Here is a 26,461-nt window from a genome sequence, read left to right as displayed (position 1 = left end):
AAGAAACCCAGTATTTCCCTCAAAAATGTAATGGAATAGAAGTATATGCATAAAATGGAAAGTAGTAAAGTATGTCAAAATTGTACCTAAGTAGGCTACAGTACAACTTAGTTACTTTACACCACTGGATAGTACTGAGAAAAATCACTTAGAAATTGTCGTCAATGATAAATCTAGCAACATGTTCACAAGTTTTGTTTTTGTGTGAACAAAGAAAAACTAATTGTAGCTTTAAACAGTATATGAGCAAAACTTCACATAAATCTTGGAAATAAATGTTTAGTGATATTTGTCATCTTATCAACAATTCGTGGGTTAGCATCCATACAGTATTCCAATGTTAGTGGCCTACAAAGCCATTTCAATTTTGAGTAAGGTTAGTTAATTACCAAAAAGTTTTTCTTCCTTAGCAAACAAAGCGCTTTACATTTTTTCTCTCATCCCACCCTCAACACACACACCCACACACACACACACAAAGTGACAGCCAAAGACACCACAGAAAAGTATTATAAATTAAACAATTATTTATTTTTGGAAAGAGAAAAAAAAGACCCCAAAATCACATTATTGATGGCCAATAGTACAGAATCTTATACACTGCCCATTTATCGGATGTTGGATCTTATTACATTTAGGACTTACATTCTCCATGTAATTCCCACACTTGAGGGAGAATACGGTAGTGACCTACAATGAATATAAAACATTTCAGGTACAATAGAGGTAATACGGACAGCAAATAAGGCTTTGAGACATGAGCTTATAGTGGGCATACATCATAATTACAGATCAGTACAGAATTTTATTTAGTTATTGCTTTCTAAAAGCAATTGGAACAGGCATTCCAGAAACAACCTCCATAATTGAATTGTGTTGCATAACCTTGCTTCAAAAATATTTACATATAAATATTCTACCTACACTAAACATAATATGGTGAGAAAGACAATCATTTAACTGAATGATGTAGGATGAAGTTGAATTCTTTTCCCCATGTATTATCTTTTTTCTGCTACCTCCTCTCTCTCCATGTGGGTGTTCTGGTGGATCTTTAGGAGTCTCTCTCGTGCAAAGCTCTCTCCACAGGTAGGGCAGGTGTATCCAGAGCAGTGAGCCCTGGCCATGTGTGTTTTGAGCTGTTCAGGTCGAGAGTAGCTCTCATCACACTCTGTGCATGTGTGAGCCTTAAGAGGTGGAGCCCCATGCCTGTGCCTCTTGTGTGCCCGCAGGGCTGCAACAGAAGGAAATACGAGGTCACAATCTGCTTCAGAACAAGGAATCTTGAGCTCTGTTTGTAGCTCATTGGAGGGACATCCCTCCGAGTCATTGTATACTTCGCATTCCTCTGCTCCCTCTTCTTCTTTGATCTTCTTGCTGTCAATCCTCCCTCCTTGAGCGGCGTTCTTGGGTTTACGGCCCCGTTTTTTTCCTTGCGGCTTAACGTCACAGTTTAGTTCACTAGCAAATCTCTCCTGGTGCTGCAGAAGCTCCTCTTCTGTCTGGAAACCACGACCACATTTGCAGCATTGGTAGGTGTTGATGTCATCAGCCACTACCGGGTGCTGGGGGTGCATTGCCATGCGATGGTTACGAAGTCGTGAAGGACTGGGGAACAAAGCGCCACAGTCCCTGCAGGGACACCGTCGTTCTATGCACTCATGTCGTCTGTGTTTGTTCAGCTGCAAGGCATTTGAAATTATCATCATCATAGATAATAAACAATTATTTTATAATTTCCCAAGCACAAAAAAACAGGCTTACATATAGCTTGCAGGCCTCACCTCAGTGAAGGTAAAGAAGTTTTTCCGGCAGTAAGGACAGCGGAAGGGCTTCTCCTCTCTGCTGTGGGTAGCCTGGTGCTGGCTGAGCTCCTCAGAGGAGGAGAAGCTCTTGTCACACTTATAGCAAGTGAAGACTGTATCAGTCTGCAGAAAGATGAGCAGAAAACTGGTTACAAATATGAAGTCGGAATTCAAGGCTTTATTCACTGCTTTTTTTGTGTGTGTAAAGAGTGAGTGTAAGTGTAAAGAAGTTTACAATTGTCAACTGAATAATTTTGTCTGATCTCTCAGCTATTTACAAACCAAATTATATTTTGTACAAAAAAACTAAATGAAATTTTTTATCCATACAACAGCCTGACTGGTACATCAACACGGCCAACATTGGCTTAACACAGCTACTTTATATCAGTATCAGCAATGCAGAAGAAATTTCAACACGGATATGCCAAAGATTTGTTTGAGGTTATTTATAGTGTTCCCCTCACATAGTTTGTCCAACAGAGAAGACTGTTTTTCATCTGTAAAATGTCCCATTACAGTACGTAGCTTGGTCAAAATTCTTTCATAATCAAACAGAAGGGATTTATTATGTATTTTTCCCCCAAAAATTCTAAAATATTGATATCAGCCACAAAAATCCCATCTCACTTAATACTGCAGTTGCAATTCACAGAAAAACAATTACTTGAGCTGAAACAATTTATCAGCTCTAGTAATTAGCTGAAACAAATTTATCACCAACAACATGGATAATCAAGAAATTGTTAATTGTTAAAACATTATGAAATTTTACTAATTCTATCATCTCAAATTTGAAAATTTGCTGCGTTTAGTTTCTTTCTGATACTACACTTTTTTCTACATTTTGGGACTGTTGGTATCACAAAATCAGATACTGAATACATCAATTTGCTCTATGGGAAACTGAAACAAGCATTTTCAGTATTTTCTCATATTTAATGCACCAAATGATAAATCAACAAAACAGTTTGTATGATTCCTAGAAGCCTAACTTTTCATTTTGAGTCTGCTTATCCCTACCTGCTGAAGCTGCAGCTTGTATTGGTCCCGGTGACTCTTCCTCATGTGTCTCTCCTTGGCTTTGGAGTTACAGAAAGTGATGAAGCACTGAAAACACTGCAGACTCTCATGCTGATCTGCATCACGAGATGACAAGGTGTTTCATAAAAATTTAGCATTTATTTATTGCCGGATGTTTAGTTACAACTAAGTAGGGGATAGATAAATATGACTGCAGACCATTACAGCTTGTCTCATGTGATCGTGATGCATATAAATGTTTTCTTACAGGACTGCAGAGGGACGACCGCGGGCTCAGACTTGATCTCCGCTGAGGTGGATCTCTTCTCACCCCCGACAATGACTTGCTCTATCTTCATCATCTCCATGCTGATGCTTTCAGAAACTACCCGGGCCACATGGAGCTGTAACAGAGGGACACACAGATGTTGTGTGCTGTTAGCGGGCAAAGCGAAACTGAGATGACTGCAGTGGCAGACCAGGCGAAGTTAAACCGCGTAACGTTACGAGACATGGCGATATTTCGGCTAACTGAATACAAAGAAAATTTTCTAAAATAAATACACACCACATGGGCGTTTTTATTATTTTATTTCGGCCAAATTAATTTTGAAATAAAGACAAAACAAAACCGCTAACCACAGGCCTGAGCTACTTGACAGAAGGATGGAGGCAACGGGCAGTGGTTGTCATGTACAACTCAACTAACAACTACAAGCGAAACGATTGTGTTCACATATTTTTACAATATTTTAGTTTGTGCTCCCTTGTGCTTTAATTCCATGTTGTACCTACGTGCTTTAAAGCTGTATCTCTTTCATTAATTTTGACTTAAGGCTTTGTAAACAATTCAAAAAGGTATCCATGTCTTACCGTGCGAAACGTCCATCTGGCAGCGGTGAAGATTCTCTCCGCATCACGTGATTTGGGAACGGGAAAGGCCGCTGCGTTATCGCGAGATTATGGAACTGCCGCTCTCTCAGGGTTATGTTTGTGTGCGTTGTTTGTAGATTGGCTTAACTATCCTCCAGGGCAAATACCTTCCCCACCAATAAGTTTTTAAAGGTGAAACTGTTTACGTCATTTAATACCTAGATGGGCTCAGACTACAGACGGCTTCCTTGTAACAAAACAAATGCCATATACAGTAGCATTTTTTGGTGGAAATTATTAAAAACTACATTAAACTGAAACTATCAGTTTAAAAATATGAACAAATTAACACATTTTTACATGCAAAAACACACACAAAAACAGACAATGATTAAAATACTACAAAGACAAAACAAAGTCTAACTTAAAGGTTCATATAATTTTATTGGTAGTTTAACCACACAAGGCAGACGCATCAATGCTAAACTTGATGATGAGGTGATAAGACGGCACATTATCGCTTTAAATAATTTGTCAGTGACACAAGCAGAGGGTTAGACAGCATATGAGGCAGAAGAATAGTTCAAGGAGGGGAAGGAGCCATTTAAGCCCTGCTCTGCTGCTGCTGCTGCTTCTGGTATTCAGAAATACGGCTTTCCATCACAGGTCTGAAGTGCCTGATCAATCCCTGAGAAAACAGAAAAGAGAATAAAAGGGAAAATCGTACATTAATTTTGCTTGATGTAAAATAGAACAATAACAGAGGTTGTACTACAACAGTATGTCTGTATATCTTTACAAAAAAAAGCACTGTAGGTGTTAATTCCTGGAAGAAAACTGGTAAAGTTTTAATATTAAGGTTAAAAAGGAGAAAGGACCTAGAGAACATTTGTTTTGAGGTTATGCTTTGTGGTTGTGAGTTTACTCTTCATAGCCACAACTAGCTAAACTGAATGAAATCCAATATAACAGCCCAGCAATAAATCTTTCCTTTATGGAAGCATATTATATTCAGTTTTTATCACTCTGCTGGCGACGAGGTGTAGATTGAATTCTGTGGTAATCTTAAATGGGGGTGTCAATTTCCCAGATGCCCCTTTTAATTCTTCCAATGACCCTGTTAGTATAGAAATGCATTATGACATGTTTACCTGCACTGGCCATGCCGCACCATCTCCCAGGGCACAGATAGTGTGACCCTCAATCTGCTTACTGAGCTCCCAAATCATGTCGATCTCTGCTGGCCGTGCATCACCTTGCACAAAACGCCACATCATTTTATTCATCCAGTCCACTCCTACAGAAACAGACAAAAGGGGGACACATTTATAAGTTTGTAAGAGGTACAGACAATGTGTGTAGCATTAAGGTCGGTGCTGTCGATGCATAAAATAACTTACCTTCTCTGCAGGGTGTGCACTGGCCACAGCTTTCATGTTTGTAGAACTCAATCAGGCGTGCGATGGCTCTGATAATGTCAGTCTGCAAAAACAAAGCATCCAACAATGTAATAAACGTTTAATGGCGTCTTTATGCATGAGTAATTATGCTGCCGAGGTGGCAAACTTACAGATTTGTCCATGACAATAATTGCAGCTGTCCCCAGGCCAGTCTGCGCCTGGATGAGGCCGTCAAAGTCCATCAGCACCTCTTCACACACATTCTTGGGAATGAGGGGTGTTGAAGAACCACCGGGGATTACAGCCAGCAGGTTATCCCAACCACCGCGCACTCCACCTACCGGACAGATGTTTGGTTTATTAAGTAAAAAAAAAAAAAGCATTCATTCAGGCTGTGCTTACGTTAAGCTATCTTAATCTTTTCTGTCCATGACCCCCTCAGTGCAGGAAAACGCATGCAGAGAAACAAATGATGCCTTCCAGGTTTTCCCTTTACACAAGCTTCATTTCATTATTTACAGAAGGGGGATAACAATTCACAAGAAAAACCCACCCAGGTTTTTCTTGGGTGACAACTCATATCATAAAAATATCACAAACATCTCACTCTATGCGCTAGTGTGAAACCCAATGTGTTATTATTAACTCAAGAATGTTGTCGCTCATTACAACATTACATATATTTTGTGACACCTTCTTAGTCTGTACCTGCGTGCCTCTCGATGAGGTCTTTCAGAGGGACAGACATCTCCTCCTCTACAGTACAGGGATGATTAACATGGCCAGAGATGTTGAAGAGCTTTGTGCCGGAGTTTCTCTCTCTGCCAAAGCCCAGAAACCACGTGCCTCCACGCCGACAGATGGTGGGCGCCACTGCTACAGTCTCCACATTGGCGACAGTTGTTGGGCAGCCAAACACACCTTTAAGAAAGCAGCAGAGGTGAGGTAGATATTTCAGAACTGCTTTTATTTAGCGGAAACAACAACAGTCCAGCAGTAGCGCCCTGTGTTCGGATCATAATTACTAGTAGGTTGATGAAAATGTGCTGTGTGATACAAGCTAAAGGACTACTAAGATCAATGTTTTTCCATGTTTTCCACTGGAACTCACCCACATCAGCAGGAAATGGGGGCTTCAGTCGGGGCTTCCCCTGCTTCCCCTCCAGGGACTCAATAAGCGCAGTCTCTTCTCCGCAGATGTACGCTCCAGCACCACGCATCACATACACATCAAAGTCGTAACCAGAGCCACAGGCGTCCTTTCCAATGAGCCCAGCAGCATAGGCCTCATTGATAGCCACCTAAGAAGAGATAATAAAAACACAGTATGTAATGAAATGAAATTATTTGGATTTGAAGATAGTGTTTCTGCTTGAACTGTTAGAACAATATGTGAAGACATCAAATGCAACTTTGCTCAGATTGTTTTGTTACACACAAGATATATAGGGATGGACCGAAATGAAACCAAATATAATGAAAACATTTGCTGAATACCGAACAAGTACATTCACATATTTTCCTTTTATTTTGCCTTTTTTACCATTGCATAAATTAAATAGTCTAAATGTGCTTTTTACTGAGTGTTTCCTACAGGATCTGGAGAGACTATGGCGGATGGGTCCGAGGCCCAAGAGGGACCAGTAAAGTAAATTACATGTGTCCAATTTAATAAATTATGTCGTATGTGATTCTCGTATAGCGTAACATGAAGACTTCATAGCCTCTCTTCAGGTCAGACTCTCATACTGCAACATTTGTCTTTGTAAAGAGAGAAAATGACAGGATAAAGTCGGCATTTCTGTGGATTTACCATAAAGGCTTGAATACGTGTGCAATCCAAATTTAGGTGCAGCTAGCTTAATCGCTTTCTCAGAAACGAGTGACAGAAACACTCAAAGCGGGTCAGACCGTTTGTTGCCTTTTTTAAGAAGTCAGCCACAGATGGAGTGGATGTGCTGGGAAAAAATTCAGCAGAACAGTGTCTGCAAACAGTGATTTTTGTGTCTTTCTCTGACTTTTTAAAATGCTTCCACACTGCCGACATGCAAGCGTAACTTTTTGGTAAAATTTGTTTGGTCTTTTGATGTATTAGGACGATTATTTTCAGTGGCCGAACATTCGGTGCATCCCTAAAGATATATGGAGTAAATGTACAATTATTTTAAACTCTGTAATGTTAAAGTTTATGTCTCAGATTTAATTCTGTCCATTTTCACCTGCAGGTTGGACGACTCATTGTAGAACTCTCCTCTGATGTAGATATAAGCAGCACGTGCCCCCATGGCTCTGCCAGCAACCAGGCAGCCCTCCACCAGCTTGTGTGGGTCATTCCTCATTATCTCCCTGTCTTTACAGGTGCCAGGTTCTCCCTCATCTGCATTCACCACCAGATACTTTGGCCTAAAGCAAAAAATTAGAACTGGGTTAAATAGGGTACAGCAAATTAACCCCTCCCCAAATCAACGTTTAGCTACAAGCAACCATCTAAATATGGTTAACCTGCCAAATAAATCCAGACAGATCCAGCTAGAGCCAACCAAGATTTTAAAGATTTTAATAGCTTCTTATAAAAGGCTGGTGGGGATAGTATTTATGAAAAATAAACTTTTAGAAAGGTTTATTTAAATATCAAGCTAATATCAATCAAATTTAGCTTTGCCAATTGTAAGATTTGGTTACTTTTTAATGAATAATCAATACATTCACTGTAAAAACAACCGTCAGTTATTTGAATTTATCACCCATGTGCTAAGATATCCCAGATAACCATTCAAAGCACCTAAAATTATTTTGAGAAACCAGTGCAAATGCAGCACATTAAGAAAAACCGAAACTCTTCACGGTTGTAGCTCCAATTTTTGAATTTGACTCTGTAAGCAATTTGTGTCTTTCCATAAAAATCTGTTAAAATGACATGAAAACATCAAGCAAATAAAAGATTAGATGTCTCTCTCGTCACTAACCTGCCATCGCTGGGCTTGTTCATGAAGCTCCACTTCATGCCAGTAGGGAAACCAGCTCCGCCTCTCCCACGCAGGCCAGAAACCTTGATCTCGTTGAGGATCCAGTCGACTCCCTTCAAAAGGATCTCTTTAGTTTTGTACCAGTCACCACGCTTCAAAGCCCCCTTAAGCCTAAAGCACAAATATGTGAAAGTGAGAACTGTGTTCTGTTTTTTTATTGAAATTTTTATAAAGTTTTAAATTAAACAAAGATGTCATGTCAAAAATGACAGGAATTCTTCTTTTACTCCTCATCACATCATTTTGTTTTGTGTAAGATCAAATCAATATGGATATTATGTTTTAGATTTTACAGAGCATATGAGAATAACATCAGGGGTATTACCTCCAGTCATGACGGCCATAAAGGTTTGTGAAAATTCTGTCTTCATCTGCCAGAGGTCCAAATGTTGTTTTCTTCGGGGCACTCTGGGAAAATAAGACAAACACACAAAAAGATGTTAACCAGATTGTTACTATTTCAATTTTGAGTTGTTAACAAAGTATAGGCCAGGTACCTGTGCTGTGCTGTTGAATCGAGTGATGGCAGTCACTCCGCCCTGACTGACAGCAGCTGGAGCACGGGCCACCCCACACACAACTGCTCGAGTCAGGGACAGCATCCTTCCTGCAGGGAGGACGGACCATTACAAGACAAGTCAAATAGATAGTTTAGGTTACTTAAGTTTACAAAGAAATGTAGGATCATAGTTAGTGGTGCAACTGATGATTGTTTGGTCAATAAAATGTCAGTCAATAAATGCCCATCATATTTTCCAAGTCCAAGGTGACATCTTCAAATGGCTTGTTTTGTCCAACCAATAGTCCTAAGCCCAAGGATATTCACTTTACAATAACAAAAAAACAATAAAGAAAAGCATCAACTCCTCATATTTGAGGCTGGAACCAGACAACTGGAATTATTAATCATCAAAGCTGTAGCCATATCCATTGACTAAGCTCTGTTCCAAATATAATTTTCAAACACATCACAGCAAAATGTGTCTCCCTTGTAGTCGTAAAAGTTAAAGCAGAAAATAATCATTTCTCTCAGTGAGATGATGACAGGGTATTGAACCTCAGTACTTTTCAGTAAGCTGGCACTGAATTTTGAGGTCTATTTTTCAAGTTTTGCATGATTATTTGTCAAAAGATCATGTCCATATGCTTGTGTTCAGACAACCATTAACATTGGAGACACTAAATTCGTTTGTGTTTAGTACAGAGAAAGGTGCACATGGTATCTCTCAAATAATGTAATGGAAAAGAAGTATAATTTTGATGAGATACAAAAACTCGGGTATGGTAAATATCGGTACTAGTATATATACTCTTTTGCAAAACTGAAGAATGGCTACTAGCTAAAATAGCACCAGAGTATCAACCAATCAGTGTATAAATGATACTACAGATCTAGACAGATTACTGTCTTATGTATCTTAATGGCCTTCGTTTTATTATACAGGTGTCAAGCTGTAATTTCCTGTAATAACAACCTTTTGCGATAACTACCAAACATCTTTTCAAACCAATAAACAGCATCAAAACAAGGTGAGTGAAAGCCGAGGCTGGTTGTGTTTCATTAGCAGTAGTATTTTATTTCAACACAATAAAGGTAACTTTAACTAACACTAGATTAACTTTAATTTTTTGTTGGCGACAAGTAGATATTTTAATGAAATATCTTTTGGTAGCAGAACAGCTTTGACAGAGACCTTGTGTAACTTCTTACGTGATGTTGTTATGTCAGAGAGGTAACGTTACTCAGAGTTAGCTAGCTAACTTAACCAAGGTGAAGGCGAGTGCCAGCTGTTTTATCAATACTGTAATATTTTAGGCCAACACAAGTGTAAAGAAATTGCATAATTGTGGATTAATATAAACTCCTCTGCCTTTGCTTAAGTGTGATGTTACACACTGACCTCCATGCTCATACAACTAGCTGCTGCTAGCCTAGCGCTTAGCTAAATTAGCTAGCGGTTAACCTTGTAATGTCAGAATACAAGCAGCGGATTATCGACGTCGCCTCCTAATCTCAAACAGACAACATATGAATGAACTCGTTAATATCAGCTGAGCAATAAAACGAAGAGTCGTTTATTTGTAAGCTAGCAAACAGTCAGTCCTTCTTACCTTCTCTACGTCCCGAGTTTATGAAATATAGACAGGAAGTACATGAGCACACGGCCGGAAACTGTCAGCAACAACACAGCTGCAGCGCCGCGGAGGATTATTTAAATATTTTGCCTGCACAACATGCCGACTATGAACCAACCTTTTTGCATTTAAGAAGATATTCTAGATTAAATTCATAACAACAGTATTTCCTCAGACCTAAAGGTCAGTGTTTGTGTGTGTGTGTGTTTAGATGAACTTTTACCGTACCTGGGTATTTCCATTTTGCAAAGATACTTACTCAACAATACAATTCAGAGTGAAATACTTTTCATTCCATTTAAAAGCTATACTTAACTAATTGCTTTGCAGAAATAAGACATTAAATATACTAAATATATGGTCATACATTGTTATGTAGATTAACCTATTCCACACTGTGCTTATACAGTAGTTAAAATTAGCTTCACCTCAACCAGATTCAACTTTAAATTACTTGTTACTTGTTAATGCTTTAACAATAATATATTGCAATACATACATATTATATTTAAAATATAATAACTCTGTATGTGCGCAAGGTCACTTGCTCATGTTATAAATAACATCTTAGAAACAAACTGCATTGACAAAAATACTATCTTGTATTTATGTTTAAAGGGAAGACATTTATATTTACATGGCATCATCAGTATGAGGATCATTCATCAAGTTAAAATAATGAAAGAAGAAATGTGGTTAAAATTGAACAAATTGATGTAAAATCTTGCTTTTCTTGCTTCACATCTGAACTTTTGACATAGTAGCAGAAAAATCAAAGGTGAAATTATTAACTTTAAAGAGGTCATATTATCCTTACTGGCTTTTCCCCTCTCCTTTATTGAGTTATATACCTTTTTTGTGAATGGAATAGGTTTGCAAAGTGAAAAAGTCCCCACAGAAAACACCGCTCTGAACTGCCTGGAAACAGCTCGTTTGTAGTCCAGCCTTTTCTTCCGCTTTCTGGTGACGTCACAAGAAAATACGGGTCATAATGCTCGCCTATCGGCTAGTCAGACACGTTATTTGATTTGTTTGCCAAACCGAATAATTTTTTTGTTATTGCAGACATTAAATTCTTCATTATTATCTGCTGACTGACCTACTGAAGGTTTATTTTTATAAATAATGTTTAAAAAGCCAAAATTATTTTTGCAAATTAACTGCTATCAGAAAATTAAAACAGATTAAGGTGCAATTTAAAAGTAAAGTGAGTCCATGTGCGTAAAAAAAAATCACACCTTTTAATACTGGATTTTCAGATTACCTCTCCAAATTCCAAACGTATATATATAATAATGTAATAATGTAATGACTTAACTGTATAATCTTAACAGATTATATAGTTATGTCATTACATTATTATTATTACATCATAGCAGTTTTGGGGCAGTATTAAAACCTGACTTGACCCACCTACAGACCTGAGGGATCATTTGAATCAAAGCTTCACACAGCTGCATGATGTTATTGCCCAGCTGGTCTCCTGTGTGCTTCCAATATCTGGTATCAATTATGTGATGGATGATGAAACTGCAGTCTCAGAAAGCATACAGGCAAATAAAAATGGTTGTCAAAGCAGTATTTACATTTCGAAAAGCTAGCTTTAGTACATAGATTTGGTAAACTACACAATGGATCTAACACAAAAATGTACAAAGCTCTAACACAAAAATTATCATATTGCTTGTTGAGATTCAAGTAACAAAATTAAATCAGCTGAAGGTACGATATTTTCCACCAAGTCCATCACTAAGCACTAAAGTAAACAGCAATCAGTCAAATTTACATTGAAGGTTTCTTTGTCATGTAGTCAAGTTCATTCAAAGCGTGAAATATGTTTCTGGCTGTAGTCTTCTCTCCATCAGTACTGAGGAAGTCACTCAGGTGGGGGAGGCTGATAGCTGGGTCTGCGAGCAACCCGGCCCAGTCGGTCCACAGCCACACTCTCAAATGCCCTCCTCATCAAAGGATGCTCCTCTAGGACCTCGTTGAAACTGTCCACACTCAGGGAGTAAAGGCGACAGTAGGTCTCGGCCCTCACGGTAGCTGTGCGTCGTCCTTGGGTTAGCAGGCAGATCTCTAAACCAAGGAACAGAGAGTCAGTTTAACCTCTAAAGCAACAGTCTGATGCATTGAAGAACATGCTATGTTGCTTTCTCTCCAAGAGTCAAATAAGATGATTGATAACATTCATGTCTGTACAGTAAAGATTAAGCTACAGCTGGTTAGCTTATTTTAGCATAAAGGACAAAGTCGGGGTAGCCTTTGTTTCTAGTCTTTGTGCTAAGCTACAATAATCGGCTGCTGACCGTAGCTTCATATTAAGTGCACATATGTGACTGGCATCAACCTCCTCATATCAGCAAGAAAGCGAAGAAGCGTATCCCCCAAAATGTAGAAATAGTACTACCAGTGCTCCTTTACTTGTATCGTGTATTATTAACACTGATTACAAGCTAAAGAAATAGGAGTTACAGGAGAAATGCATAAGGTGCGACATGCAGCCTGTAACTGAAGCAACTCAGTTTGAAAGAAAATAGCAACATAATAATGATTAGGGGGGTTATAGAGAGGGAATTAAGTGTTGTTCATTACTCCTTAATCCATGATCAATACAGTGTTAAATGGTGCACTTTAATTCCCCTAAAGTAGGGATGTTCTGGTTAGAGCTGAAACAATTAATCCAGTAGTCACTCAACAGAGTCCAAGTCTTCCAAGAAAGTAAAGTAAATACATCATCAGCCATAATGTTGAAGGCCTCCCCTTTGTTGCCAAACTTTGAACTTACCCCCAAAATATGCTCCATCATTGAGCGTGATGTCTTTACTTCCACGTGGGATGACCGTGACAGTGCCGTGCTGGATGAAGTACATCTTCCGACCCAGTGTTCCTTCTCGTATAATCAAGTCTCCGGGTTGGAAGACTTCAAAACGCAGCTTGGTCAGGATGACTGTCACAAAATGAGGGTCAGTATTGGCAAACAGTGGCATGTTGGCTACAAGTCCACGACAGTTATAGCTTACAATCTCCTGCATGGTGGGAGACAAAGAAGAGGGAAGACATTAAAGAAATGTTTAGAAATCAATCGATTAGTCAAACTAAAAATTAATAGGCAACAATTTTCATAATATTTTTTAAAGCAAAAATGTCAACTCCTCAGTTGTTAAGATTTGCTGCTTTTCTTGGTCTTATATGATACTATCTCTTTATATAAATATATATATCAAACAGTTTTGCTCTGTTGACTAATCCATAAAATAATTTGCAACTTTTTTGGCAAACAATTAATCATTTTAGCCATTTTTAATAAATTTGAAAAATGAGTAAATATTCCAGCTTCTCCAATGTGAGGATTTTATATTATTGTAAACTGAACATTTTTGAGTTTTGGACTGTTGGTTGGACAAAACATGATGTTTGAAGACGTAACCTTGGACTAGCATTTTTCTGAAATTTTTCTGACTAAACCACTGATTGAAAAAAAAAAGAATGACCAGCAGATTCATTGATATATTGATTTCAATCTCATTGTTCAGGCCTACATTTGCATCTGTGTGGACATGTGTCAATAAAAGAGAGAAACAGAGAGAGAACAAGGAAGAGAAAGTCAAATCAAAGGTTTGATGAACAACAAACCTCCTTGAGCGGATCACTGAGCTCTCCGAGGATGCTGTCCTCATCGAACATCTTGCCTTGGAATCGCTGCTCGTAATAATCATGGATCCTCTGTCTCACATCCGCTGGCAGTTTATGGAACGACATGTACTGTTCCACTTGCTTATACTGAAAACATTTGTACAAAACACATGGTGATTTAACCTTCAAGGGGGCACATCTGAAATTCCACAGGGCTGATGTCAGATGTCACATCTAGTCACATTTCCTACCATGTGTTTGCTGAATTATTTCCACACACAATAATTATGCATTATTCTGTTTGTTTTGGAGGGTTTCCCCGCCTCCAGTTTTAAGTGGATTACAAACTCATTTGTAATGGGCATTAGCAAACAGTGATCCAGAACAAAGGTGCCGCCATTAGTCTATCATCCATTCTGCTTTATCTTGTGAAAATCCCCATGGAAAAGGTCACAGTAAGGTTACACAATTCATTAGATAATACACATATTCTCTCGGCATTTGGCACAGTTTCCACGAATAAAGTACGAGCAAGTAAGCAAGCTTATGATATAAGCTACATACATGGCTGTGATATTAAACCTCAACGCCAGAATCACATTTGCATCTACCTGAAGCTCCTGGGAAACACAACAACTGATGCTATAGATCAAAATGTTTTAGTTTGTTAATCTTTCCACGACAGTGCAGAGATGATTACCTTCTCTTGATACTGCCGATGTGATGCATCCAAGGACTGGACCAGGGTAGTTGCATGACCAAGGAACATGGCGTAACAGGTGGCCCCCACGACCATACTGATCATGGTGAGCCAAACGTCAGTCATGCCTTCTGGAGGGTGGGCACCGTATCCTATACAAAGCATGTGACTCATGGCCATAAACAGGGCGTAGGAGTACTGTAAGTGCCATGTCGAATTCTGAGGATAGAGTACAAAGGGGACAGGACACAGAGAAATGAGAAAATATACTTTACTATGATTATAATTAAATTGGACAAATTAATGCAGAGTAAGTGGCATTATTTTTACATTACTTTACAGATAAAGGTCTGCTAGGTTCTTTGGAATTAATGAAATTTGATATTATTAAGAAAATGAACATTCAAGCAACAGCCAGCTGCAGGTTAGCTTAACTTAGCACAAAGATAGAAAATAGCTAGCCTGGTTCTGTTCTAAGGAGATTCCGGGAAGTTACTGTGCTTGTCCTGCATTTATGTAAAACCATAAAGGGTCATTTTTATACTTTGTTCTTTGTAGGGTTCAAACAAACAAATATAATGTGTTCGTAAGTGAGCCTCAAGTGTGCTGGTAGGTAGATTATTACTTTTAGACACTGCCAGGCTGTTTTCCCCCTATTTCGAGTCTTTGTGCTAAGCTAACTGGCTGTAACTTCATTAGAAACATTGGACTTGTATTATTCTTCTCATTTAACTCTCAGGAAGAACGCAAGAAACATATTTCTCACAATGGCAAAATAATCCTTTAATTAATTAATTCAAATAACTTGTCAGTATAACCTAGAGTCAGTGCACAGCAAGGTCAGCTGAACATCGTATTGTGCGGGTATTTACTTAGGCTTAATTGAATTTTATCTGTAAAAATGAACTTTCCCCATAATTAGGATATCAATTTTTGCAGGACACTTCATGGGAATTTGTTACAACCCCATATGCAAAGATTTACCAGATTTAAATATAATATAGTGTGAGATGCATTATATTAATAAACACGTACGCACCACCATATTATTTTTAGATACCCAACAGTCTTGGGGGAACTCTTGCAGCATAGGCACCATGAAGGTCAGGCAGCCATCCCAGTGGCACAACAGCAGCATCATGCCAATCAAGTTGACTATTCGCACCACAGCGCTGGCCAGGTCATAGGTCATATGGAAAATCTGACACAGAGAAAGTTGTATGTAGGAAAAGAACAACATTATACTGGACTGGACTGATGTGTACTGTTCTGCATGTCATGAGCTTTTCTCTATCATCCTGTTTCTAAGCACATGTCCTTTTCCTTTACCTCTTCCCACTGGTGGATGTAGCGGATGAGGCGAGACAGTCGGAGAAGACGCAGCAGACTGAGGATCTTGGTGAAGCGCACAATGCGGAGGGCGCGGGCGGTGCGGTACACGTCAGACGACTCGTGTCGGGACTCCAGGTCAACAATGAGGAAGATGTAGTCGACTGGGATGGAGGAGATGAAATCCACCAAGAACCAGGTGCGGAGGTAGTGCATGCGGATATCTTTGGGGTCCAGGAGGATGTGGCTGTCCTCACCTGGGATGCCCGTGCGGAAATTGAAAACCAGGTCCATGAGGAAGAGTGTGTCAGACAGGACGTTAAAGGTGATCCAGGGTACGGTGTTCTGGTCTTCGAAGAAGGTGATTCCCCAGGGCAAAATGACCAGATTGCTCATCATCAACAGGAGCATCACGATGTCCCAGTAAAACCTGGAAAGAACAGACGTGGCAGTTGTACAGAGTGCAAATTAAAAATGAACTTTTTGCTCCTTATTAATAAAACAATAAAGGTTCTGTTAACAACTTACAAGTTGAGGTTTATGCTCCTGGTTAATACAGTCAAGTTCATTCTTATTATAGTTACGTACAAAACAAGGAGTGACAGCTGGTGTGTGTATGGACAAAAACAGTAGTGGATTATTAGTAACTGTGAAGTTCACTCAAAATGTTTGATTCTCCTTCAAAACAATAGTAGCTGTCACATTGTGGTTAAACCTAAACACACACTTAAATTGTTCTGGTAAATGATAATTTTCAAAGAAAGCCAGAGGGAAATTAGTAAAAGAAACAATCAAATATTCCTATTTGTATCAGTTGAAAATTTGAAAGCTAAGAATGAATAAAATGTGTGTGATAAATCATGTGCAAGCTTTACATACAAATCAAATACATTACAAACTTACTGAAAGCACTGTAAACACAGGAACAAGTCCTCTTACTGGCTTACACATTTAAGTGTTCTTGGTTCATACATGTGCATGTGGATATGAGCGAATCCTGGTATTGATGCTGTAATCAAATCGCCCACAGAGCTCTGCCAAGGTTAAAGGCCTTATCCCTGTATGTAGCATAAGGCTTATTGTCAAAGTCCGACACTGAAAGTAACAAAGAGTTTAAAAGATTGAAACCTCTCTCAGGTCTGCGCGATAATTATGAAGCTGGAACCGAGAGATGTTTAGCTTACTTTAGCTCATTGCCTAACTGGTAGCCATTACTCCTTGTTAAATCACAACTTTTCATGTTTACATTTCTGTTTATGTATGAATTGGTAGGAAATTTATTTTATCTTTAGACGCAGCCAGGTTAGTTATATAACCCTTTTTCTGGTCTTTACGATAAACAAGGGTTTTCGTCTCCTTTTTTGTAGCTCCACACTTACTGGATAGATGTGAGAGTGATCTTCTACTCTATTATACTATAAGCAAGAAAGCAAATAACCTTTTTTCCTGTCAAAACAATTCCTTGAAGTTAGGGGATTTGAAACAACTAGGTCAAGTGAAGTCATCCAATCAGGAGGACAGTGTGCCGTCCAGGGAATGACCCATTTCAGAGTGTCCCTTATTCTCATAACAACTCATGTCATAGGAGGAACCCCTCTCATTAAATATGTATGGTGTTTACCTCATCAGGTTCAATACACTATCATAGAAGACACTAAATGGTCGGATTCAGGAGGTGGAATCCCAGGAGTCTGTGCTGTACATATCTGCACTGATCATCTTGTCATTCAAGTCCCCATTTTCTTTTGGCTCTCCAGTGTCTCGTACACCATGGCTGAACAGTTTGGGTTTCCTTACAGATTGTTTCCACCTTGTGTCAATCATTTTGGGTCTCTCTCGTGCTCTCATTACAGCCACGGTAACAGGATATGAACCAGACTCTTTTTGATTACCGTCACACCTTCACTGATCGCAAGATGAACCCTGCGAGAAAACAACCTTCTTCTTAAGCCAATCAGAGCAGAGATACAGGAACTGATAGATAAGTTCCTGATTCTCATTCGCGTTTATCCTTCCGTCAATCTCTTGCATCCATGTCCTCTGTGTCTACACGCTGGTTTACATCACTACTTATCATCTCCCCTCATGTTGCAACAGATTAGTGGTTGCTTGCTGCTAATAACCCAGCCAAAGACTCTGGACTCTGGCATTATAGCTGTTTACATGACGTGTGTGTGTGTGCATGTACACTATATGAGTGCTAAAGTATGAGTGTGTGAGAGAGAAGCAGAATTAATTCTAAAACCTTTTAGATGAGCTATTAATAACAGTGGGGATGGAACAGCAATAGGAATGTGGTTTGATAGCGTTTATGTTGAATCTGAATCCACTTATCACTAAGTTTAGTTTGTACCTTCTTAAAGCTGCAAAGTTATAAATAACTAAGAAAATCTGACATTCAAAGAACTAAAATTCTAACTACTAACAGGTTTTGACAGGTGGGTTACATATTTGATTTTTTTCATTGAACCTTTTAGTCATGCTAGTGTCATAACTGCAATGTTGGTCCAGACTGAATTATGTCAACTATTGAATAGATTGCCATGAATGTTTGTATAGAAATTCGTTTTCCTCAAAGAATGAGTGACTTTGGTTGATCCAATGACTAATTCCTCTAGTGCCACAACGACATTTATGATTTTGATTGAAATATCTCACTATTGGATGGCTTGCCAATAAAGTTGGTACAGACATTCATGTTTTCCACCGGATGATAATCATTTTGGGGATCCCCTGACTTTTATCCAGCGCCGTCATCGGGTCAAAATGGTAATTTGTCCAACATTTTGATTTATGACCAAATACCTGCAAAACTGAAGACACCGGCCTCAGCTCTTTGTCTTTAGTGCTAATTAGCAAATGTTAGCATACTATAACGCTAAACCAAGACATGGCTTCCGTAAGTTGGCATACTGATGTTGAGCATTTATCTCAACACATCTACAGCTCATTGACAACTGAGCAAAGTCCATCTGCTGATGAAAACCATGTCACACCATTACTCCAGAGCAAGCGAGTAAGTGGACTAAGTGTTTTTTTGACCACCTAAATGTTCTATAAAAACAAAAAGGGAAGAGATAAAGATGTGAGAAAGAGGTGGCCTATTGTAGGCCTACTATATAATTTTATTGAAAAAATAATTTAATGTGATCATAACGCCCTATTTTGGATTCCAGCGTGGGGCCTTTATTGCATGTCATTCACCCTCATTTCCTGTCACTTCTCTATCATCCATCTCTGAATAAAAGTCAAATATGCCGCACTCTTTCTATAAGAGGGTCATGAGACTCTGAGATCGACAAATGTGCTTATTTACCAACTTTAAATTGGATTCAAAATATTAAATGGAAAGCTGAGCAACAAAAACCTGCTGTTCCAACTCACTCATTTTATAGGGGAAGTTGGAGCATAAGGTTTAAGGAGAGCAGGCCTTCAGTAATCCCCCCCTCAGCTGTCTGTGTATTATTGCATAATAGAGCAAGATTGGAATTATAGAGATTCTTATGGGCAATAATCCCTCTGCACGGGTTTATCCTCTCTGTCTGGCATAGGCTTGATGTTTAAAAATTGTTTAAATTTGATGGCGGCTATTATTAGTGACGGCACAGATGGATTGCTTGGGCATCACTGCTTAGATGTAATTTATCTGAAAAAAACCCAGAATGATCGGACAAATCCTGCAAAGGCGAGGCAAAATTACAGCAAGAATTTATTGCATTTTTAAAAAACACTTAAATTGTCAGGATCAATGACTACAGTTCTGCCTCCTCATTAACAAGGTGAAAGGGAGTCACCAGTGGTATCATTAATCCAGATGATCTTGTCCTATATACTGTATCACTAATCAAATCCCTTCATCGCCTTATCATGTGCAAGGAACCATGACTGCTGTACTGCAGCCTGTCCTTGGAAAATCTGAGCACTGTTGCAGGCTGTTTAGTCAGCTGAAACCTGGATGCTTCCATGGGATGTTTATGAAAGAAAGACGATGAATTGGGACTCTTGTATTGACAAAAGGTTACTGACTTGTGTTTCAACGATTCTGCATTTCTTTGAATTTTTTTTAAATGAATTTCCTGTAGACAAATTCTCACAAACATCACTTAACATAATAGGAAACTGAGGTTTGGGAATATAACCCAGCCTCTTCATTACCTGAAGTCACTGTAGGGATGGATGATCCAAACTCCAAAGCTTTTGACCCTGGCCTGCTCAGCAGCAACACCCTTATGACTGCCAAACATGCGCAAGGAGAACTTGTTGACCCCAGGCTGCAGCATGGTTCCAAACTGTCTCTGGAAGTAGGTGGACTGGTCCTGTGGGAGGTCTTGTTCAGCTTCTTCGCCATCCACACTGGCATCCAGCAGGCCATCGGGATCCGCTGTGTAGTCGTCATTGTGAGTCTGGACCAAGGAGAAGAGCGTTTTGGTCACATCGGTCCCCTTCTTGTCTGTCTTTGGGGAAGGGGTGCCAGGGGGGCTCGTCCTCTGGGAGCCACTTCTCCATCTTGAGAACCGGAGGCTGCTCCAGCTGCGGTACTTTGGGGTCTCCGGTTTGTGAGCTGGGCTCTCACCGATGCCTTTCTGGTCATCTGTACTCCTGGAGAGGCTGGTCATTTTTACACCTTGCATTTAAAGTGGGCAAAGCAAAGAGGGCTCTATTGTCCCTGTGATTTGGCTTGTGGGGCCCTGATTGTAAAGTTCACTTACTAATATAATTTACTGCACCTGCCATTTCCTTTTGGTGTAAGGGTTAACTTCTCTTACAAAAAATAACTATCCTGAAACACTTCCAAGCAGGATGTAAAAATAAAAACCTATAAAGGCCTATAAAACAGTGACACAACAGAAACTAAAAAAGTAGCCTACCACGTCATTCTTAGTTCTCTACAGAGTATCACATAGCCTACACATCGCAACACTTAAATCGTATATAGACCTGACAGAAACAATGACTTTCCCCACACGACTAATTTCAAAATAAATCCATAAAAAGTTGCATTAAAAAAGCACTTCTCCGTGATGACTGAAGCCCACTCCCCGTTAACAACAAAAGCATCAGCCTCAGATGCATTGTGTCCTTCGACCATGAGAGGACGGACGCAAATTGAGAGAGAGAGGGCTCAGTAGCCTTCAATAATCGGCTTGTTGGCATAACTGCGTCCTTACCTCTCTGCTCCTCCCTCCTGCTCTCGATGGAAGTGCCCTCCCTCCCTGCTCTGGGACGTGTCCCGGACTGGCGGTCCGGCTGCGGGTCATGTTGCGCAGCCTTGACCGGGACCCTCCTGGCCAGCACCAACTGAAACACAATGAATTATCCTCAAACGTTTCGTGAAAAAAACTACACGCGGTTATTTTTCTCCTTTTTTATTTATTTCCTTTTACCTTATTATGTAGCCTCATTTATACCAAAACCCCTTCAGTAGTTAAGGGAGTAAATCATTAAGCAATGTAGGCCTACATTAATTCTACTTTTTTTATTTTTATTTTTTGGATCAAACTGGGATATTTATGCCTTTCTATAGGCTAATAGAAAGTGTAAACTGTGAAAAACAGAGGGTGTCTTATGCCATAGCCTACAGAGTGTAGCCTAAATCCCCCTGAGGCCAATTTTCTATTTGTAATATTGGGCTTTAAATTGACTTAACTCTATAACTATAACTATAAAATAAGGGGTTTTAATGCCTTTTGTGTGCTTAATAACTAGCTAAAATTAAATTGGCTAACACCATAGCGTAGGCGATGTGACAAAGTAATCAATATGTTTCATTCAATAATTACAATTGTTTTGTCTTTAAAACACTAGTTTCTTAAATTAAAAAAGTTTCAAACCTTAGGCTAGCTTTAATGGACCCTCAATTCGGGGGAGGAAATCCCCACAGAGGCTAACCAAACCATTAATAAATTCCTAAAAGGAAGTGTTTGACAGTTTAGGAAATAGGCTACACTTATCTTTTTGACAGAGTTAGATGTGATCGATAGACACCAATCTCATGCCTGTATGGTTAATATGAAGCTACAGACAGCAGCCGATTACCTTAGCTTAGCATAAAGACTAGAAACAGCTAGCCTGGCTCTGTCCAAAGGTACTAACTTTGCCTACCAGCACTTGAAAAGCGCACTAATCAACATATCATATCTTGTTTGTTTAATTTGTAGAAAAGCTGGGGCTGGGACTTCCGGGGAGTATCAGCCTTCTCATCTAATTATCTTTTGTAATTGTTATTATCTCATTATTGGTTTAGTCCAGTGGCTTTCCAACTTTTGACGCTTTCACTGATGACACTTTCTCCTTTCCAACAATGCTTCACCATTGCAGTGAGCAGCTGAAGGTGGGGGTTCACTGCCTTTACAGCGGTGTCACTCCTGCTCTTTCCCCATCCAGGTTTTTCCAGCAACTCTGTGGATCTGGGGATTAAAACTAGAAATCACAGGCTCACACATTTTTGGATGATTGACCTGATTCTGGTACGCTGACACAAGGAAAAGGACAAACTTGTTTTTGTTTGGTAGTTGTACCTTGAAAATGTAATCAGTTAGTCCACTTGTTAGAGGGAAATACTGTAATGCATTGTTAATTAGTTAGACCTATATGTTTTAATTGTTGCTACGTAAAATCAGATGAGGGCGAACCTGATAGAAAACTAGAATTCTATGTTAATTATTTTTTTTAATGGATATACTGTTTACTAAAAGTACAAGAAGAACAATGCTGTAAATATTCAAATTTATATATAATATATACCTAGATTAACCTATATAGATATATAATTGTCTGTGACCAGTTTAGTCTCTATTATATAGACATCTTTATCGTACTAGATCACATTTCACTGTTATAGGCTCATGCACTCTCTGAAGTGGCAGGTGTCATGTTCACATTTACACCAGTAACTCCGACACTCTAACAGGCATACTTGCAGTAGGAGTTGCAGTCACTGTTACTGGGTCACTCTTTAAGCCAGTTACTTTAGTGTAGTGTTTCAGATGTCACAGTCATCAGTTTGTCAGTAAACACTACATTTTTTAAAAATTTCTCTCTTTAAAACACTATATAGTAGGAAAACTAGTACAATCAAAACATCAACTGCAATGTGGGTGCAAACAGCACAGAAAAAGTCCTGCAGGCACACAAATATCAAGTAAAATCAAGATGGATGACTGAACTGAAGTGTTCTGATACCAAAGAATATAATGTGATATGTAGGCCTATAAGTGTCATGATTGTTTGGTGTGTTTTGTACATCTTCAAGAAGTTTACTATATATAGGAAGTGTATATAGAAATTTCTTGAGCAGAAATGCCCAAGGATGCAAAATGAATTTCAGTGTAAACTGACAATACAGTTGTAATGTATTGTGTTAATAATATGTTATTTATATAGCACCAATAATTATAGTAAAAATAGTAAAAATAATGATGGCAATAAGACTAATAAAAATAATTGTAGAGGTGGGTGTCGAGAAGGGACATGAGGTCAGCAGGCGGCCTGCAACCACAGATCCAGGCTCTACAGCTCCTGAGGCAGAAACACCTGCAGAAAGTGACATGAGGAGAGAGGAGAGGGATGAGAAAGCATAAAACTACGGCAGGAGGAAGACGTTGAGTTATTAAAATGCATTAGTGGGATATAAATGCATACAAATGGAGAGGGAGAGGAGGAGAGAGGAGCTCAGTGCATCATGGGTAGTCTTCTGGCAGTTTAGGCCTATTGCAGCACAACTATGGAGGTCCTAACTATAAGCTTTATCAAAGGCAAAAGTCTAAAGCCTACTCTTACATGTGGAGATGGTGTCTACCTCCTGAACCTGGGAGGCAAAACCGGGACATTTAATTACAGCTACTTTAAAGTACTGTGGTACATAGCCTGTTGGTGAAGACAGATTTATCATATCTAATAAAGAAGTGCAGACTAAGGGTAAAGCTTCTTTAAGCAGCTTACTTGGGATGGGGTCTAAGATTGTTAGGAGAATAACAGTCATACTATATATCATATATCGTCTCACCTAGACTACTGCAACAGTCTGTTCTCAGGTCTAAATAAAAAAACTTTGAACCGCTTACAATTAGTGCAGAACTCAGCTGATGGAAGTATGACCATATCACTCTGATTTTATTCTCATTACATTGGCTCCCTGTCTGTTTTAGGATTGATTTTAAGTTCTTATTGATTACTTTTAAAGCTCGCAATGGCCTGGCTCCAGAATATATTTGTGACCTCTTAACCCCTTACGAACCTGTATGCAGCCTGAGATCCTCCAGCAGGGGTCTCCTGTGCATCCCTGAGGCCAGGCTGAATTCTAGAGGAGATAGAGCCTTTGCGGTAAGGGCCCCAAGGCTCTGGAATGATCTGCCTGATGACGAGTCGGTGACGAGATGAGTCGGTGTCTTCTTTTAAGTCTCGCCTGAAAACGTATTTATTCAGGAAAGCGTTTTCTGATTTTATCTGATTGGCTAGCTGTTTTATTGTTTTATTTTCATTTTAATTTGTGCGTGCTTTGTCTTATATCAATGGTGTCTTTTTAACTGTTTTTTTAATTGTTAATTTAATTGTTAATTGTTCTTTATCTTCTGTGAAAGCACTTTGTACTCTGTTTGATAAAGCCCTAACAAATAAAGTTATTATTATCATCAGGTTTCCAAGGTTCCTAAGTTTGAAGATAAGTCAGTACCAGTTCAAGGCAGGAGGTTATGAATTTAGTCTTAAAATTTCATCATTAAAGAAGCTCATGAAGTCGTTGCTACTTAGGGCTATAGGAATACATGGCTAGAGTGCTGAAAGAAGCCTAGGGTTGTTCTTATTTTCCTCTATTTATGAGTAATACGCTGCTCTGGCATTACGGAGGGCTTTCCTATATGTTTTAAGATTATCTTGCCAGATTAAACAAGATTCCAGATCTGTGGAACGCCATTTCCTTTTAAGTTTTTTAATTTGCTACACCGTGGAGCTAACGTTCTTTTTTAGAGTGTCGAGTGTCATTGAGCCTACAGCACTATTAACAATATGACCAATTTGGGACTGAAGTTAGCATAGGAGTCCTCTCTTATTTTGAGACATGGTATTGAATTAAATGCTGATGGAATTTAGCTACAGCACTATCAGATAGACATCTAGTAGGCCTATAGGATTTTTTTCCCGAATGGTATGTAGTCCAGTTATAGGAATTTGTAAGTAATTAAACAGTGGTCTGATAAAATAAGAGGTTTAACTTTCTATCTGTTACACAGATTTGTCAGCCAGCCTGAAAACTTGAAACACTTTTTTTTCTCATCTTCACTCTTTCTGCAGTTACAGCTCTCTGCCTTTGTAGGGCAGTGCTGTATGTAGCATTTCCCAACTTGAAAATAACCAACTTGTGTTTCTTGTGGTAAGTCTGTTGCTACCATCACTTTAAGTATGTAGACTATGAGTTGTGTCAGAATGGAAAGCTAAACAAGCAACAGCAAAGAGGGGCAGGCGATTTTGGATTCAGCCCCTCATGATTTCTAAAATCCTGGCTATAGTCCTGGTAACCTACAGTTTTTTTTTAATCTTAAGAAAATACCCCCACTCCACACCATCACATGTAAAAATGTCATTATTCAATCATTTGAATAAAGTTTAATAGTTTGTGGAGCTGTATGTGTTGGCCTTTCACACAGATGGTAATGTGAAGATGTCAGATGAGGAGACAGAGACAAAAAAAAAGAAAAGGAAACATAGTCTGCATGTTTTTTTAATATAACCTGTGACACCAACCCCTCAGGCAGAGAGAAACTGGAGTCGTGTGACAAAGAAATATGAATAAGGAATATATAAGTTGCTCAAACAGTGCCACTGAATCCGAAAGTGATTGGATAGGAGAGTTTCAATTCAGTCAACTAATCTGTGAAGTGATCTGTGTATTCCATGTGCACTGTAACATTGTAGCTGTACTCTGTGTAGTGCCTTCATGAAATACCACAAAAAACAAACCAATGCCATAATGACAGCATTTGCATTGTAAAGTGAGGAAGTGAGAACATTTGCATGTTGTATAAAACCAAAACCAGATGAGGCGGTTGTACTGCAGCTCAGGGCCATAAGAAGTCAGCTATTTAATCTCAAATCCCCAGTCTGAAAGGGAAACTTTGTTGTTTGTCAAACCTTCTCACTTTCCTTTAATTTTGTAAAATTATTGCTCTCCAAAAAGGATTTAAAAAGAAATCCTAGATAGGTAGGGAAACAGGTGCCACACATTCCAGAAATAAGCCAGAGAATAAAATTTTTAGTAAAAATGCAGTTTTATTATCAGTGTTATGGTACACATTTTAGCTCATCATCATATCAATAACATTTAAAACATCAGTAACAGGAATTACACTAAAAATGTCCAAAATCTAGGGACTTCCTTCATCTTCTTTAGAGTAGAGGCTCATGTTTTGGTGCCACACAATTTCCTAAAAGACACAATCATAATTATTCATATAATGCATTCTTCTTCTCGAGTGTTTGCTTTCTTGCGATAAGGATCTTTTGTGACTTACTGTGAGTCATTCTTCACATAATCACATA

General features: G+C 38.9%; 3 protein-coding genes across 3 annotated transcripts; all 3 read right to left on the bottom strand.

Annotated features, from left to right (window-relative positions):
- Positions 1-507: 507 nt before the first annotated feature.
- On the bottom strand, positions 508-3,780 carry LOC119907279 (zinc finger protein 354A-like). The gene is made up of 6 exons (XM_038725033.1): positions 3,702-3,780; positions 3,097-3,232; positions 2,829-2,944; positions 1,785-1,928; positions 1,338-1,682; positions 508-1,234 (listed from the first exon to the last, which is right to left on the bottom strand). Exons 2-6 carry the CDS (start codon positions 3,194-3,196, stop codon positions 1,055-1,057), a joined length of 885 nt encoding a protein of 294 aa, XP_038580961.1. The 5' UTR covers positions 3,197-3,232; positions 3,702-3,780; the 3' UTR covers positions 508-1,054.
- A 345-nt stretch (positions 3,781-4,125) lies between these two features.
- On the bottom strand, positions 4,126-10,319 carry ndufv1 (NADH:ubiquinone oxidoreductase core subunit V1). Its single transcript, XM_038725032.1, has 11 exons — positions 10,240-10,319; positions 8,625-8,734; positions 8,453-8,535; positions 8,068-8,238; positions 7,321-7,504; positions 6,213-6,402; positions 5,810-6,022; positions 5,272-5,438; positions 5,102-5,183; positions 4,853-4,998; positions 4,126-4,389 (listed from the first exon to the last, which is right to left on the bottom strand). The coding sequence occupies exons 2-11, from the start codon at positions 8,727-8,729 to the stop codon at positions 4,306-4,308; spliced, it is 1,425 nt and encodes a 474-aa protein (XP_038580960.1). The 5' UTR covers positions 8,730-8,734; positions 10,240-10,319; the 3' UTR covers positions 4,126-4,305.
- A 973-nt stretch (positions 10,320-11,292) lies between these two features.
- hcn3 (hyperpolarization activated cyclic nucleotide-gated potassium channel 3) lies at positions 11,293-20,884 on the bottom strand. Its single transcript, XM_038724058.1, has 7 exons — positions 20,084-20,884; positions 15,929-16,358; positions 15,639-15,800; positions 14,600-14,818; positions 13,900-14,046; positions 13,052-13,292; positions 11,293-12,342 (listed from the first exon to the last, which is right to left on the bottom strand). The coding sequence occupies exons 1-7, from the start codon at positions 20,557-20,559 to the stop codon at positions 12,140-12,142; spliced, it is 1,878 nt and encodes a 625-aa protein (XP_038579986.1). The 5' UTR covers positions 20,560-20,884; the 3' UTR covers positions 11,293-12,139.
- Positions 20,885-26,461: the final 5,577 nt, after the last annotated feature.

This window comes from Micropterus salmoides, unplaced genomic scaffold (assembly GCF_014851395.1).
Source record: "Micropterus salmoides isolate LMB-PRFRI ecotype aquatic unplaced genomic scaffold, ASM1485139v1 Ms_hic_scaffold_17, whole genome shotgun sequence".
Classification (NCBI taxonomy): domain Eukaryota; kingdom Metazoa; phylum Chordata; class Actinopteri; order Centrarchiformes; family Centrarchidae; genus Micropterus; species Micropterus salmoides.
The sequence above is the reverse complement of the archived record's forward strand: the minus strand, read 5'-3'. Positions and strand labels throughout refer to the sequence as shown.

Excerpts from the sequence above, each read along its gene's own strand:
- LOC119907279 (XM_038725033.1), bottom strand. The coding sequence starts at position 3,196 with ATGGAGATGATGAAGATAGAGCAAGTCATTGTCGGGGGTGAGAAGAGA. Across the intron at positions 1,683-1,784 it reads ACTTCTTTACCTTCACTGAG|CTGAACAAACACAGACGACA; the intron begins GTGAGGCCTGCA and ends AATGCCTTGCAG. Across the intron at positions 1,235-1,337 it reads AGGGAGCAGAGGAATGCGAA|CCCTGCGGGCACACAAGAGG; the intron begins GTATACAATGAC and ends CTTCTGTTGCAG.
- ndufv1 (XM_038725032.1), bottom strand. The coding sequence starts at position 8,729 with ATGCTGTCCCTGACTCGAGCAGTTGTGTGTGGGGTGGCCCGTGCTCCA. Across the intron at positions 8,239-8,452 it reads TATGGCCGTCATGACTGGAG|GCTTAAGGGGGCTTTGAAGC; the intron begins GTAATACCCCTG and ends TTTGTGCTTTAG. Across the intron at positions 5,439-5,809 it reads CCTCATCGAGAGGCACGCAG|GTGGAGTGCGCGGTGGTTGG; the intron begins GTACAGACTAAG and ends TCTGTCCGGTAG.
- hcn3 (XM_038724058.1), bottom strand. The coding sequence starts at position 20,559 with ATGCAAGGTGTAAAAATGACCAGCCTCTCCAGGAGTACAGATGACCAG. Across the intron at positions 13,293-13,899 it reads TCAGTGATCCGCTCAAGGAG|GAGATTGTAAGCTATAACTG; the intron begins GTTTGTTGTTCA and ends CCCACCATGCAG. Across the intron at positions 12,343-13,051 it reads TGATGGAGCATATTTTGGGG|AGATCTGCCTGCTAACCCAA; the intron begins GTAAGTTCAAAG and ends TCCTTGGTTTAG.